Here is a 14414-nt window from a genome sequence, read left to right as displayed (position 1 = left end):
ATTTAACAAACAGATCACCAACCATTTCGAATCCTACAGTACCTTCTCCGCTATGCAATCAGGTTTCACCCAAGCTGGTCATGGGTGCACCTCAGCCACGCTCAAGGTCCTAAACGATATCATAACTGCCATTGATAAGGCAAAATACTGTGCATCTGTATTCATCGACCTGGCATAGGCTTTCGACTCTGTCAATCACCGCACTCTTATCTGCAGACTCAACAGCCTTGGTTTCTCAAATGACCTCCTTGCCTGGTTCACCAACTACTTCCCAGACAGAGTTCAGTGTGTCAAATCGGAGGGCCTGTTGTCAGGACAGTCTCTATGGGGGTGCCACAGGGTTCAATCCTCGGGCCGACTCTTTTCTCTGTATACACCAATGATGTCGCTCTCGCTGCTGGTGATTCCCTGATCCACCTCTACGCAGATGACAGCATTTCTGTATACTTCTGGCCTTTCTTTGGACACTGTGTTATCTAACCTCCAGACGAGCTTCAATGCCATACAACTCTCCTTCCGTTGCCTCCAACTGCTCTTACATGCAAGTAAAACTAAATGCATGCTCTTCAGCCGATCGCTGCCCACATCTACCCGCCCGTCCAGCATCACTACTCTGGACTTTTCTGAGTTAGAATATGTGGACAACTACAAATACCTAGGTGTCTGGTTAGACTGTAAACTCTCCTTCCAGACTCACATTAATTAAGCATCTCCAATCCAAAATGTAATCTAGAATCAGCTTCCTATTTTGCAACAAAGCATCCTTCACTCATGCTGCCAAACGTACCCTCGTAAAACTGACTGTCCTACCGATCCTTGACTTCGGCGATGTCGTTTACAAAATAGCCTCCAACACTCTACTCAGCAAATTGGATGCAGTCTATCACAGTGCCATCCATTTTATCACCAAAGCCCCATATAATTCCCACCACTGCAACCTGCATGCTCTCATTGGCTGGCCCTCGCTTCATATTCGTGGCCAAACCTACTGGCTCCAGGTCATCTATTAGTCTTTGCTCAGTAAAGCCCCGCCTTATCTCAGCTCATTGGTCACCATAGCAGTACGCACCCGTAGCACGCGCTCCAGCAGGTATATTTCACTGGTCATCCCCAATGCCAACTCCTCCTTTGGCCGCCTTTCCTTCCAGTTATCTGCTGCCAATGACTGGAATGAATTGCAAAAATCACTGAAGCTAGAGGCTCATATCTCCCTCACTAACTTTAAGCATCAGCTGTCAGAGCAGCTTACCGATCATTGCACCTGTACACAGCCTATCTGTAAATGGCCCACCCAACTACCTCATCCCCAAATATATATTTTTTTTGCTCCTTTCCACCCCAGTATCTTTACTTGCACATTCATCTTCTGCACATCTATCACTCCAGTGTTTTAATTGCTAAATTGTAATTATTTCACCACTATGGCCTATTTTTTGCCTTTCCTCCCGTATCTTACCTCATTTGCACACACTGTGTATAGATTTTGCTATTGTGTTGTTGACTGTACGCTTTTTTATCCCATGTGTACCTCTGTGTTGTTTGTGTCGCACTGCTTTGCTTTATCTTGGCCAGGTTGTAGTTGTAAATGAGAACTTGTTTTCAACTAGCCTACCTGGTGAAACTGGAGGGTGCGCAATTCAAATAAATAATCATAAAAATTATGGATATTAAACATTTAGGTACTTATAAGTGTCTTATATCGATTGAAAGCTTGAATTCTTGTTAATCTAACTGCACTGTCCAACTTACAGTAGGTATTACAGCAAATGCCATGCGATTGTTTGAGGACGGCGACCCACATCAAAATATTTTTACACCGGCATAGGTTTCATAAATTCACAAATAGCGATTAAATATTCACTTTCTTTTTGAAAATCTTCCTCTGATTTGTCATCCAAATGGTCCCAGCTATAACATATAGTGTTGTTTTGTTAGATAAAATACTTCTTTATATACCAAAAAGTCAGTTTAGTTGGTGGCATCGTTTTGAGTAATCCTCTCATTCAACATGCATAGAAATGAATTCGAAAATCTACCCCTAATTTTGTTTCAACAAGTCAAATTGCGTTTCTATTTACTCCTCAGATACCCTAAAATGTAATCAAAGAATAATACTTCTTACAGAAAGAAGTATGTTCAATAGAAAATTGATTTTAGCAGGTGCGTCCTGTCTTCATGGTGTGGGCAAACACAAATTTCCAAGACTATGTCCTTTTACCAAAACTGATATTTCTTATCCGTTTTTGAAGTTACAATCCTTGAACATAGACATTGAACATAGACTGCTGACACCCTGTGGAAGCCATAGGAATTGCATCCAGGGAGCTCATTTTATACTTTATACGTTATACTTATACTTGCCATTGCAAGGGGATGGTCTCTCAAAAAAGAAACATTTGGTTAGTTTTTCTTTGGATTTTCTCCTACCATATCTATTGTGATATATTCTCCTAAATAATTTTTAATACTTCTATAAACTCCAAGGTGTTTTCTTTCCAATGGTACCAATTACATGCATATCCTGGCTTCAGGCCCTGAGCAACAGGCAGTTTACTGTGGGCATGTCATTCAGGCAGGCATTGAGAAAAAAGGGGCCTAACCCTAAGAAGTTTTAATTAAATAATGGTGAAATATTTTTTTTTTAACAATTGTATATTATGGCAAGAACAAATCAAATAAGCAAAGAAAAATTATCCATCATTACTTTAAGGAGGTCAGTCAATCTGGAAAATGTCAGGAACATTGAAAGTTTCTTCAAGTGCAGTTGCAAAAAAGCATCAAGTGCTATGATGAAACTGGCTCTCATGGGGACCTCCACAGGAAAGGAAGACCCAGACTCACCTCTGCCGCAGAGGATAAGTTCATTAGAGTTACCAGCCTCAGAAATTGCAGGCCAAATAAATACTTCACAGAGTTCAAGTAACAGACACATCTCAATAGCAACTGTTTGGAGGAGACTGTGTAAATCAGGCCTTCATGGTTTAAATGCTGCAAAGAAACCACTACTAAGGGACACCAGTAAGAAGAAGATACTTTCTTGGGCCTTTCTTGAGCAATGGACATTAGACCGGTGGAAATCAGTCCTTTGGTCTGATGAGTGCAAATTTGACATTTTTGTTTTCCGACCGCCATGTCTTTGTGAGACGCAGAGTAGGTGAACGGAGGATCTCCGCATGTGTGTTTCCAAACGTGAAGCATGGAGGAGGAGGTGTGATGGTGTGGGGTGCTTTGCTGGTGACACAATCTGAGATTTATTTAGAATTCAAGGCACACTTAACCACCATGGCTACGCCATCCCATCTGGTTTGCACTTAGTGGGATTATCATTTGTTTCCCCCGGAAAGTAGTTCCGCACCCACGTTGTTAGATCCGGAAAGGTACGTCGCCCTAAGCGGCAGGAAATGAGAACAGCTCCGTACGAACAGATAACGGGCCAGGTTTAGGAAAGAGAGGCCATGTCCTTCCTGGCTCTGGATGTATGCCACCATTGTCCTGTTGTCGGATCTTAGCGACACATGCTGCACTTTGCGCTGTTGACCAAATCCCTCTATCCGAGTAGCCCACACACAGCGCTCCCATCGCAGTAAAGATGCGTCTGTCATGATCACACTGCAAGACACTACCCGGCCCATGAGAACTCCCAGCAACAGCAGTCGTGGGTCCCTCCAAGGAGTCAACACCCTTAGGCACGATGGGGATACCTTGATCAACTGATGGTAATGGTGAAGCGTCCATATGCATATCAATCAAAATGGAAGTATTCCATAGCCGAGCCAAATAACCTTGTTGAATGTGGTCACAATGCTGCAGATCTATCTTATGAATAAGACCGTGGAGGTGGTCCAGTTTCAGAGCTTCTCTACGCTATCTCTGCTACGGCTGATTTTGTGCTGCTTCTGTCCCACTGTACTCTCCTGGCTGTGGGGAAACGTACGGGGGAGACAGTGGTGGCTTAACGGCACCTCTGGCTGCCATTGTCCCTGATTCCTGTGATGGACAGACGAGTGTATTTGGATGAGTTACTGGCTCATCCAAATACACTCAGGGACAATGGCAGCCAGAGGTGCCATTAAGCCACCACTGTCTCCCCCGTACGTTTCCCCACAGCCAGGAGAGTACAGTGGGACAGAAGCAGCACAAAATCAGCCGTAGCAGAGATTTCGTAGAGAAGCTCTGAAACTGGACCACCTCCACGGTCTTATTCATAAGATAGATCTGCAGCATTGTGACCACATTCAACGACTGGGCCGCCACACACTCGGCCTGGTACAACTTTTCCAGCAGATCCGCTGAGAACTGGCACTGTTTATTTGGAATAACCCTGCTAGGATTAGCCCCCTTGTTAGCCTCTGAAGCTAAGTAATTTGCCACCACTCTACCCATCAGCATTGTGCAAACAATCCCCATCTCCTCCATACCATCTACATTCCTGAACTCACCATAACCTACTAGCACCAGGCTGGCTAAGTGAGGGGAATCCCAGGTCGCCTTTAGCTCATTTGCAAAACCTTTAAACAGGGGATAAGCGACACTTCACCGCTGCATGGACAGGAGGTAAACACCTTCTCCCAAACCTGGAGGATCTTTGCTGCAGGGACAGGAGGTAAACACCTTCATCCAAACCTAGAGGATCTTTGCTGCAGGGACAGGAGGTAAATACCTTCCCCCAAACCTGGAGGATCTTTGCTGCAGGGACAGGAGGTGAATACCTTCCCCCTAACCTGGAGGATCTTTGCTGCATAAAATCACAAGTGTAAGACATCAAAATAAAGCTTAACTTCTTGTTAATCCAGCTGCTGTGTCAGATTTCAAGAATTTCAAGAATTTCTTTACAGCGAAAGCACACCATGCGATTATCTGAGGACAACGCCCAGCATACAAACACATGAAAAACATATTTCAACCAGGCAGGTGCACCACGAAAGTCAGAAATAGCAATATAATAAATGCCTTACCTTTGATGATCTTCTTCTGTTGGCACTCCAAACGGTCCCAGATACATCATAAATGGACCTTTTGTTCGATAATGTCCTTCTTTATATCCAAAAAACTCAGTTTAGCTGACGTGCTTCTGTCATTAATCCACCCAGTTTCCCTCCATCAAAATGCATACAAAATGAATCCCAAACGTTACTAATAAACTTTTCCAAACAAGTCAAACAACGTTTATAATCAAACCTTAGGTACCCTAATTCCGTAAATAAACGATCAAATTTAAGACGGAGAATCGTATAGAAAAATACCAAAGAACGCGCTCTCTTCCACTTGCTTGGAAACACTACAGCCAAAATGGGAGCCACCTAGAAAAACTACAATTTCTGTCTCATTTTTCCAAAACCAGCATGAAACTCTTTCTAAAGACTGTCGACATCTAGTGGAAGCCTTAGGAACTGCAATCTGGGAGGATTTCGCCTTATAATAAGAGTGACAGCCATTGAAAACAGTAGTAGGCTGCACATTTTGTTGGGATGGTTTGTCCTCGGGGTTTCGCCTGCCATATCAGATCTGATATACTCACAGACATCATTCTAACAGTTTTTTAGAAACTTTAGAGTGTTTTCTATCCAATATGCATACCCTAGATTCTGGGCCTGAGTAACAGGCACCTTACTTTGGGCACGCTTTTCATCCGGACATTAAAATGCTGCCCCCTACCTAAGAGAGGTTAATCGCCAATGGTCCACTCTCCCCCGCCAAATCCAAAGTTGTGGCTTTAGGTGACCCCAGAATGATGTCATCCGAAAACCCTCCAGAGCCAACCAGGGATAGTACATCATCCCCGGAATCTGAACACTGCCAGAGAAACTGGAATGAGCCTCTGCTGGGATGACATCCCTATCAACTCTGACCACCACTCTCTCCCGACCTCAGACAACCCCATTCCCAAGGTCACTTCACCGGAAGACCCTTCGCCAGCAGCCCCAATATTTCTCCTAAAGTCAGCCCGATACCCAACGGAGTTGAACTCCGGAGACAATGGTCGCACAAACTGGTCAGAGCCAAGGCCTCCTGAGAGTCTTTCAACCTGAGGCGAACAGGACAGCACTCATGAGTATCTTTACGTTTAATTGTGAAACCAAATCAAATCAAATCAAATTTATTTATATAGCCCTTCGTACATCAGCTGATATCTCAAAGTGCTGTACAGAAACCCAGCCTAAAACCCCAAACAGCAAGCAATGCAGGTGTAGAAGCACGGTGGCTAGGAAAAACTCCCTAGAAAGGCCAATACCTAGGAAGAAACCTAGAGAGGAACCAGGCTATGTGGGGTGGCCAGTCCTCTTCTGGCTGTGCCGGGTGGAGATTATAACAGAACATGGCCAAGATGTTCAAATGTTCATAAATGACCAGCATGGTCGAATAATAATAAGGCAGAACAGTTGAAACTAGAGCAGCAGCACAGTCAGGTGGAAGTTGAAACTGGAGCAGCAGCATGGCCAGGTGGACTGGGGACAGCAAGGAGTCATCATGTCAGGTAGTCCTGGGGCATGGTCCTAGGGCTCAGGTCCTCCGAGAGAGAGAAAGAAAGAGAGAAGGAGAGAATTAGAGAACGCACACTTAGATTCACACAGGACACCGAATAGGACAGGAGAAGTACTCCAGATATAACAAACTGACCCCAGCCCCCCGACACATAAACTACTGCAGCATAAATACTGGAGGCTGAGACAGGAGGGAAACCACATGCTCAAGGGCATGGTTGGAGGTTCAAACTCTGCTAGTTAGCCTTTTTTAACTTACTTTTACCACTGGCCATCAAGAAAGGAAGCACTGGCTCCACAAGCAGAGCATAAAGTAGTTAGCTCTTAGCAAACACAAAAATCGATACCAAGACGCAACATTCGCAACATCTAGGGGGACGCGTACTCTCTCCCCACTAACAGACATCTAAGTCGGAGCAGTATCTGGTAATCTTTGTGTCTTGAAAAGTTTGAAAATTGCATGACACGTTATTCCTTCAGATGAGCTGAAGAGCGAAGAATTGAGGAAATGAATGCGAGCCCTGGTATTATAGCCATAAAGGTGGGGAAGGTGGGTGAGCTCGGCAACTATTGGCCCTTTGGTTTTGATTTCAGTTTTCTTCAGGTGATTAAGATTATACTCCCCATAGTTTGTTTTACCGAGTGACTGACAGAAAGGAAACCAAATAAATAGACAGAGTGAACTGATTGAATAAAACTTTAAATCAGAGTAAAGGATTATTTAGCTTTGTTTAGTTTTCAGCAAGTTTGCTATTTTATTCAATGTTTCTCTTGGCAGTTTATCCGTACTCTTATCTTGTGGCTTTTAAAAGCCACAGAAAGTCAAACCTCTAACTGCTGAACATACAACATATTTAACTCTGTGTGCGTGTGTGTGTGTGTGTGTGTACTTTAGCTGTGGTGTACCAGGGCACAGGGCACACAGAGTTCACCCTCCTTGTGCCACACGCCATGCCCCAATAGAACCGCCGCAGACCACATCCCTGCCTGGGCAGACAACACTCCAAGGCCCTGACTTTGAGTCAAAGGAAACAAAGCTGATTACATCCTCTAACCATCACTTACAATACTTTATACTCTTTCTTTATCCTGCGGTACTTTCACCTGATCTAGTATAACCACCCCATCTTAACTCACCCTTTATTTTGCGGTTTAGTGTAATTGTAGCTGTTTGGCAGCCTCTCCTCTCCTCCTCTTTTGTCAGACTCAAACCTTTCTCTTTTTTAAATCAAGGCTTGGGTTCTGCATACAGTATTATTTTTTGATGTGCTTCAATACACAATACTACATATATATGTGGTTCTGGGCTAGTTTGGAATTATATTGTGAATTCAGAAGAGATCAGAGGTCAGGGGTTAAGCAGTAAGCAGTAACTCCCCCTGCTTAAGCATGTACTGGCTTAAGCAGGGGGACACGTCTGGCACTGCAGGATTTGAGTTCCTGGCGTCATAGTGTGTTACTGATGGTAGGCTTTGTTACTTTGGTCCCAGCTCTCTGCAGGTCATTCACTAGGTCCCCCCGTGTGGTTCTGTGATTTTTGCTCACCGTTCTTGTGATCATTTTGACCCCAAGGGGTGAGATCTTGCGTGGAGCCCCAGATCGAGGGAGATCATCAGTGGTCTTGTATGTCTTCCATTTCCTAATAATTGCTCCCACAGTTGATTTCTTCAAACCAAGCTGCTTACCTATTGCAGATTCAGTCTTCCCAGCCTGGTGCAGGTCTACAATTCTGTTTCTGGTGTCCTTTGACAGCTCTTTGTTCTGGCCATAGTGGAGTTTGGAGTGTAACTGTTTGAGGTTGTGGACAGGTGTCTTTTATACTGATAACAAGTTCAAACAGGTGCCATTAATACAGGTAACGAGTGGAGGACAGAGGAGCCTCTTAAAGAAGAAGTTACATGTCTGTGAGAGCCAGAAATCTTGCTTGTTTGTAGGTGACCAAATACTTATTTTCCACCATAATTTGCAAATAAATTCATTAAAAATACTACAATGTGATTTTCTGTATTTTATTTCCTCATTTTGTCTGTCATAGTTGAAGTGTACCTATGATGAAAATTATAGGCCTCTCTCATCTTTTTAAGTGGGAGAACTTGCACAATTGGTGGCTGACTAAATACTTTTTTGCCCCACTGTATTAACTCTGTGCTCACTGGAATGGGGATATATTAACTCTGTGCTCACTGGAATAGGGATATATGTACTCTGTGCTCACTGGAATGGGGATATATGTACTCTGTGCTCACTGGAATGGGGATATATTAACTCTGTGCTTACTGGAATGGGGATATGTGAACCTTTTGTTCACTTGAAAAGGGATATATTTTCTCTGTGCTCACTGGAATGGGGATATATTAACTCTGTGCTCACTGGAATAGGGATATATTAACTCTGTGCTCACTGGAATGGGGATATATTATCTCTGTGCTTACTGGAATGGGGATATGTGAACCTTTTGTTCACTGGAATGGGGATATATTAACTCTTTGTTCACTGGAATGGGGATATATATATATTCGATTGGTTCGATCCTGTGGTTGGTAGAGAAGGTGTTTAGAGTGGTTCGATCCTGTGGTTGGTAGAGAAGGGGTTTAGAGTGGTTCGATCCTGTGGTTGGTAGAGAAGGTGTTTAGAGTGGTTCGATCCTGTGATTGGTAGAGAATGGTTTTAGAGTGGTTTGATTCTCTGGTTGGTAGAGAAGGGGTTTAGAGCGATTCGATCCTCTGGTTGGTAGAGAAGGGGTTTAGAGGTACAATTCACCTCCCATTGACACGCAGCTAGAATCAACCTTCCCTGACTTAATGAGACTGCTGAGTTTGATACATCTCACATTAAGGGTGCCCAACCAGCATTGTTAGTCAGCTATTTTGAAGTTGCTCTGTAATCAAATGTTTGTTTTGGAAGGAAGAGAAAGTTTAATTGGTACCTGCGCTATATCTGTATCTGAGTTTTCTTGTGTTGGAATATGTTGATGTAGCCTAAAGTACACCATCAGTTTTGTCTGTGTGTCTCAGCTTTTGCAACTCTGTACACATCTGTGTTGTTCTAACACCTACAGGATTCCCTGTCCCTTGAAGTTTGCTGTGCTCTCTGACTCACCCCCACCATTTCTCTCTCTCGTTCAGTGTGTGTGTTGGCTGAGAGTGGGACTCAGTCTAAGCACTATTCAGGTGTAAGACACTAATCCTATCATATGATGGACTACTAAAGAGTCTGTCTGTGTTCTCTGCTCACCAAAAACATCTCAGAGATATCTCAATCCAATCCATCTGTGAGTGGTTGCGAAGAGAGTCTTTGTGGGATGTCAGAAGAGAATGTTCTGGTATGCACAATGCCTCTAATAATCTTTTGTCTTTTCATGAGAAATAGTCTGTGTCCTAGAAAGAGAGAGAGAGTGAGTGTGAGTGTGAGTGTGTGAGAGAAGCTAAGAAGCTTGTGGTGACAATGTTTGGGCATTGACCTGCTTTCCTTGACGGAAACTGTTGAGACAGAGGAAGTGGGTTCAGCACTTGGATGCATCTTTAGCAAGTGTTTTTACCCTCTCTCTTTCTCTCTTTCCCCTCACTGCCTCTGTTTCACTCTGTCTCACAGTATTGTGAGTAAAAGTCAGTTAAGCATCACTGTTCCCAATGATCACATCTGCAGTCTGTCACAATTGTAGATGGAAATGAGAACCAGCAGAGATTGTGTAACAAACTGAGGGACATGATTGACAAATGACTAAAACAATATATTAAGATATGGAAAGTCTAGTGGACGATATTAAGATGTAGAAAGACTAGTGGACTATGTTAAGATGTAAAAAGACTAGAGGACTATATTAAGATGCAGAAAGACTAGTGGACTATAATAAAAGATGTGGAAAGACTAGTGAACTATATTAAGATGTAGAAAGACTAGTGGACTATATTAAGATGTAGAAAGACTAGAGGACAATATTAAGATGTAGAAAGACAAGTGGACTATATTAAGATGTAGAAAGACTAGTGGACTATATTAAGATGTAGAAAGACTAGTGTACTATATTATTAAGATTTAGAAAGACTAGTAGACTGTTAAGATATGTTAAGATATGGAAAGATGCTAAATCTGCACAGCTATAAAGAAGTTGAGACACAGACACAGTCTTGAGACTTGGGTCTCTGCTGAGCTCAATGATTATATCCTATATGTGTTTTCCCATTTGTGTCCACTCACTGTCTTCAACAGGTGATTGGTGCTGGTCCTGAGAGAAATAACGCAAATAAATAATACATTATTCAGGAGTGTTGGGTTCAGGGTTGGGGTCCTTACCATTCCAGTCAATTCAGGAAGTACACTGAAATTCTAATTCTAACTATCTTCAGGACTTTTCAATAAGAAACATTTATAATTGGAATTTGATCTACCTTAATTTCACTGGAATTGAAATGGATTTGACCCAACAATGTTTGATATAGACCTGTAGCCAATAGCTCATCTGACCTAAGACCTCTCCACCTGACCTGACTTCTCTTCCTGTCAAGGAACAGTTCGGAGCGGCGTAAGGAGAGGTCTCGTGACGCGGCACGCTGTCGTCGTAGTAAGGAGACGGAGGTGTTTTACGAGCTGGCCAATCAGCTGCCCCTCCCAGACAGCGTCAGCTCCCACCTGGACAAAGCCTCCATCATGAGACTGGCCATCAGCTTCCTGCGCACCCGCAAGGTCATCGGTTCAGGTCAGCGCTATACCATGCACACATACTGTACATGAAGACACACACATACAATCACACACACAAAATGCGTGGGTCAGGTGTTAGTTCACCCGTCAGCCGGACTATATGTGATAGATTAACACGCAAATATAAAATAATACAGTTCCCTTTTTTTCTCTTGAACATTTATTGCATTTTTTGGTCGCTTTCACGTTGATATCCAGTCTCCTCAATTTTTTTAATTGGTTTGATCCTCGTTACTTTGACCTTCACCCTAACATGGCATTGGGTGAACTCTGGAACATGATTCCCATCACATGATTCCCATCACATGATTTGCAGCATTGTGCATCCTCTTCAACACTGATATTCCATCTGCAAATACTTGACACGTGGCCATTTATGACATTGTAGTGGTTTTGTACATATGCTTGGACCGCATATCTCATATTTTGTATTTATTTATTTTATTTCACCTTTATTTAACCAGGTATGCTAGTTGAGAACAAGTTCTGTACCCAGCTTTTCATGTGTCGGGAGAGACTCAACATCAACAGTACAGAAAGCCTTTCCTCCTTCTTTCCAGTCACAGTAATCGACGTGCCCCAGCTATTCCCGACATGTTGTCCATAAAATGTGACTCCTCCAAATCAACTCCAGAGATGGGCCCTAATCTGAAAACCATAACTTTAGTACTTTCAAAGTTTTTAAAGCCACAGAGCTTGTTCCTTTTGCTTTTTCCATACTCATGTAATCACCAAAATCAAATCAAATGTTATTAGTCATATACACATGGTTAGCAGATGTTATTGCGAGTGTAGCAAAATGCTTGTGCTTCTAGTTTCGACAGTGCAGCAATATCTAACAAGTGTTGTAGCGTTGACTACCATTAAATGTGAAGCCTGTATATTATCAAATCAATTATCTATGTGTAATTTAATTACGCAATTAAACTAATCATGTAACTTTAATTAACTAGGAAGTCGGGGCACCATGGAAAATATTGTTTATAAAGTGTCAATTTCCCAAATATAACTCTTCAGATATATTCATAGATTTTCAAAACAGTTGCTTATTAATGAATTTGACCTCATCTGTGTCATTACTGAACATTGCAAACCCTTGGATATCTGCACGAACCCTAGCATAGAGTCATGAATCAGCGATATTTAAAATGACTTAATAATCTTTTAAATAACTTAATCAATCACAGATTTACATAAACACAAGCACAATAGGTCATACATTGGTTACTACATGAAACAAAGAAAAAGTCCCGGACAAAACCGATATGACGACTTGGTAGACAAAGGAAAGGGGGTGGGGGCCGCTCAAGAGCAGGAAATTCAGAGTGGATTCAAGTACATACAGTTGACTACACTACACTCATGGAAATGTCTATAATTTGAACATGAACAACCGCTCATTCGAAAATACATTCCAATTTACATATTTACGAGTGTATGCCTTTGTTGTCCCTCTCTGTGGTCGCCGGTCCGTCTGCTGGATAGTCAGTCGACAGAAAGCCTCTGGTTTGTCCACCAGAGATCAAAGTCTGTCTGAGGTGTAGGTTGTTATAATGTATCCTTCAGAGTACCATTCGGAAATGTTCTTAGTTTACCAGACCAAAGTATTTAAACAGCTGCGGCCTGAATAACTGTTCTTTAGATTGTAGATTTATTAGCCATTTCAAATTGGGGACCTCGTCTCCACGTTCTCTGGTCTAGTCCTTTTGTAGAGTTGCCAACCATTTCAACATGTAGCGACAGCTCCATATTTTCTGGTCTAATGTCATTTTTGTCATGGGTTTTTGTCACGGGAGTATAACTCTGTGGAAAAAGGGGCAGTTCCATGATGCCTTCTGTGATGTCTGGGCTCACAGGGGTGTGGCCACTGACTAGTTAAAGCTTTATATCAAAACAAGTATCTCGTTTAGAAGGCCAACATCATATTACATCTTCTCACAAATAGTTTCATATTCAATCATATATTTTACACAACCACCAGATGCAAACCCCATAATTGAGAAGTGTACACAAGCACTGTCCTTCATGAGATCACCAAATGAAACAAATTTGACAGGATTGTTCTTTAAATACCCACGGACAATTCCCACATTCTCCAAAAATTTAAAGGGGGGGGGGGGGGGGGGCAAAGATGAGAATACTGTTGGGGGGGCAAATATGAGAATACTGTTGGGGGTCAAATATGAGAATACTGTTGGGGGGGAAATATGAGAATACTGTTGGGGGGCAAATATGAGAATAATGTTGGGGGGGGCAAAGATGAGAATAATGTTGGGGGGCAAATATGAGAATAATGTTGGACTACTTTGATTCACAGAAGTGTATTGCGGCATATCACAACGTGCTGCTGAACTCATAAGCGGCATGGTTTTCCATGTTTGAAGCTGGCCTATATATTTATTTGGCAAGACAGCTGTGAAAGGCTGCATCTCACTCACATTAGTAGGCTGTAGTCTATTTGGATCTCCATTCGCCTTTTGTTTGCTGCGTTTGTTTACTGTTAATGTAACTAGCGTACATATAGATGGTGTCATGCCTTTATAGATCTGATGTTTTGTTTTGTCCTGCTCGGGTCCATGCGTTCACATTCGCAGTTGTGTCAGTATTCTAAGCCAAACTGCTCTTCAGTATTTTTGTTTGCATGCATGAACAACTAGTCTACTACTTCAAGCATTGAGTTTGCATTATGTTGGTAAGACAGCTGCATTCATAAAGGCTGTTTGTAATTGGTGAATTACCCTATCTATCTTGAAGCCTATATTAATTACCAAAACAGTGCAGCGGAGATTGGCACGAAATCTGTAGCCTACCTGTCACTTCAAAAACACTCAATGATCTTGGCATTTGAACATTATGTTTATTGTGGTATAGTGTGATTATATAAGCATTCAATATAATTCCAATGCAAGATCCCAAAAAATTGTGCCCTCTAGCCGATTTCAACTGCCCACTTAGTCACTTGGTCCTGTCGCCAGGGTCTGGCCGGCGCGAGCAATCTCCATTCAGATAGACTGGGAAAAAGGCGCAACTGGGTGCGTGAGCTCGGTACAGCGCACGCTCAACAGGCGCAAACAATGGATGGGGTGGAAAACCTGGCGACGACTGAACAGCAATGGTCCTGAACAGCAATGAACATTTTGGGGGAAATTATACCACCACCCAAAAGGGCACTTCGGAGACTGGAAGGGCAAAGGAGCCTGTGCTCTTTACAGGTAGAGGCCGGTCTGTGCA

At 42.7% G+C, this 14414-nt stretch overlaps 1 protein-coding gene across 3 annotated transcripts in view; it reads left to right on the top strand.

Moving 5' to 3' along the window:
* The window catches only part of LOC109900095 (endothelial PAS domain-containing protein 1), an 87087-nt gene that overhangs the window by 28222 nt on the left and 44451 nt on the right, over window positions 1–14414 (top strand). For 2 of the 3 annotated variants that reach the window (XM_020495820.2, XM_031835197.1), the window contains exon 2: window positions 10988–11178. In XM_020495820.2, the coding sequence (XP_020351409.2) occupies window positions 10988–11178 (191 nt within the window). The remainder of the gene's footprint in view (window positions 1–10987; window positions 11179–14414) is intronic. The other variant, XM_031835196.1, reaches the window with a different exon arrangement.

This window comes from Oncorhynchus kisutch, linkage group LG11, assembly GCF_002021735.2.
Source record: "Oncorhynchus kisutch isolate 150728-3 linkage group LG11, Okis_V2, whole genome shotgun sequence".
NCBI lineage: Eukaryota > Metazoa > Chordata > Actinopteri > Salmoniformes > Salmonidae > Oncorhynchus > Oncorhynchus kisutch.
Note: the sequence above shows the minus strand (reverse complement) of the source record. Positions and strands in the feature narration are given on the sequence as shown.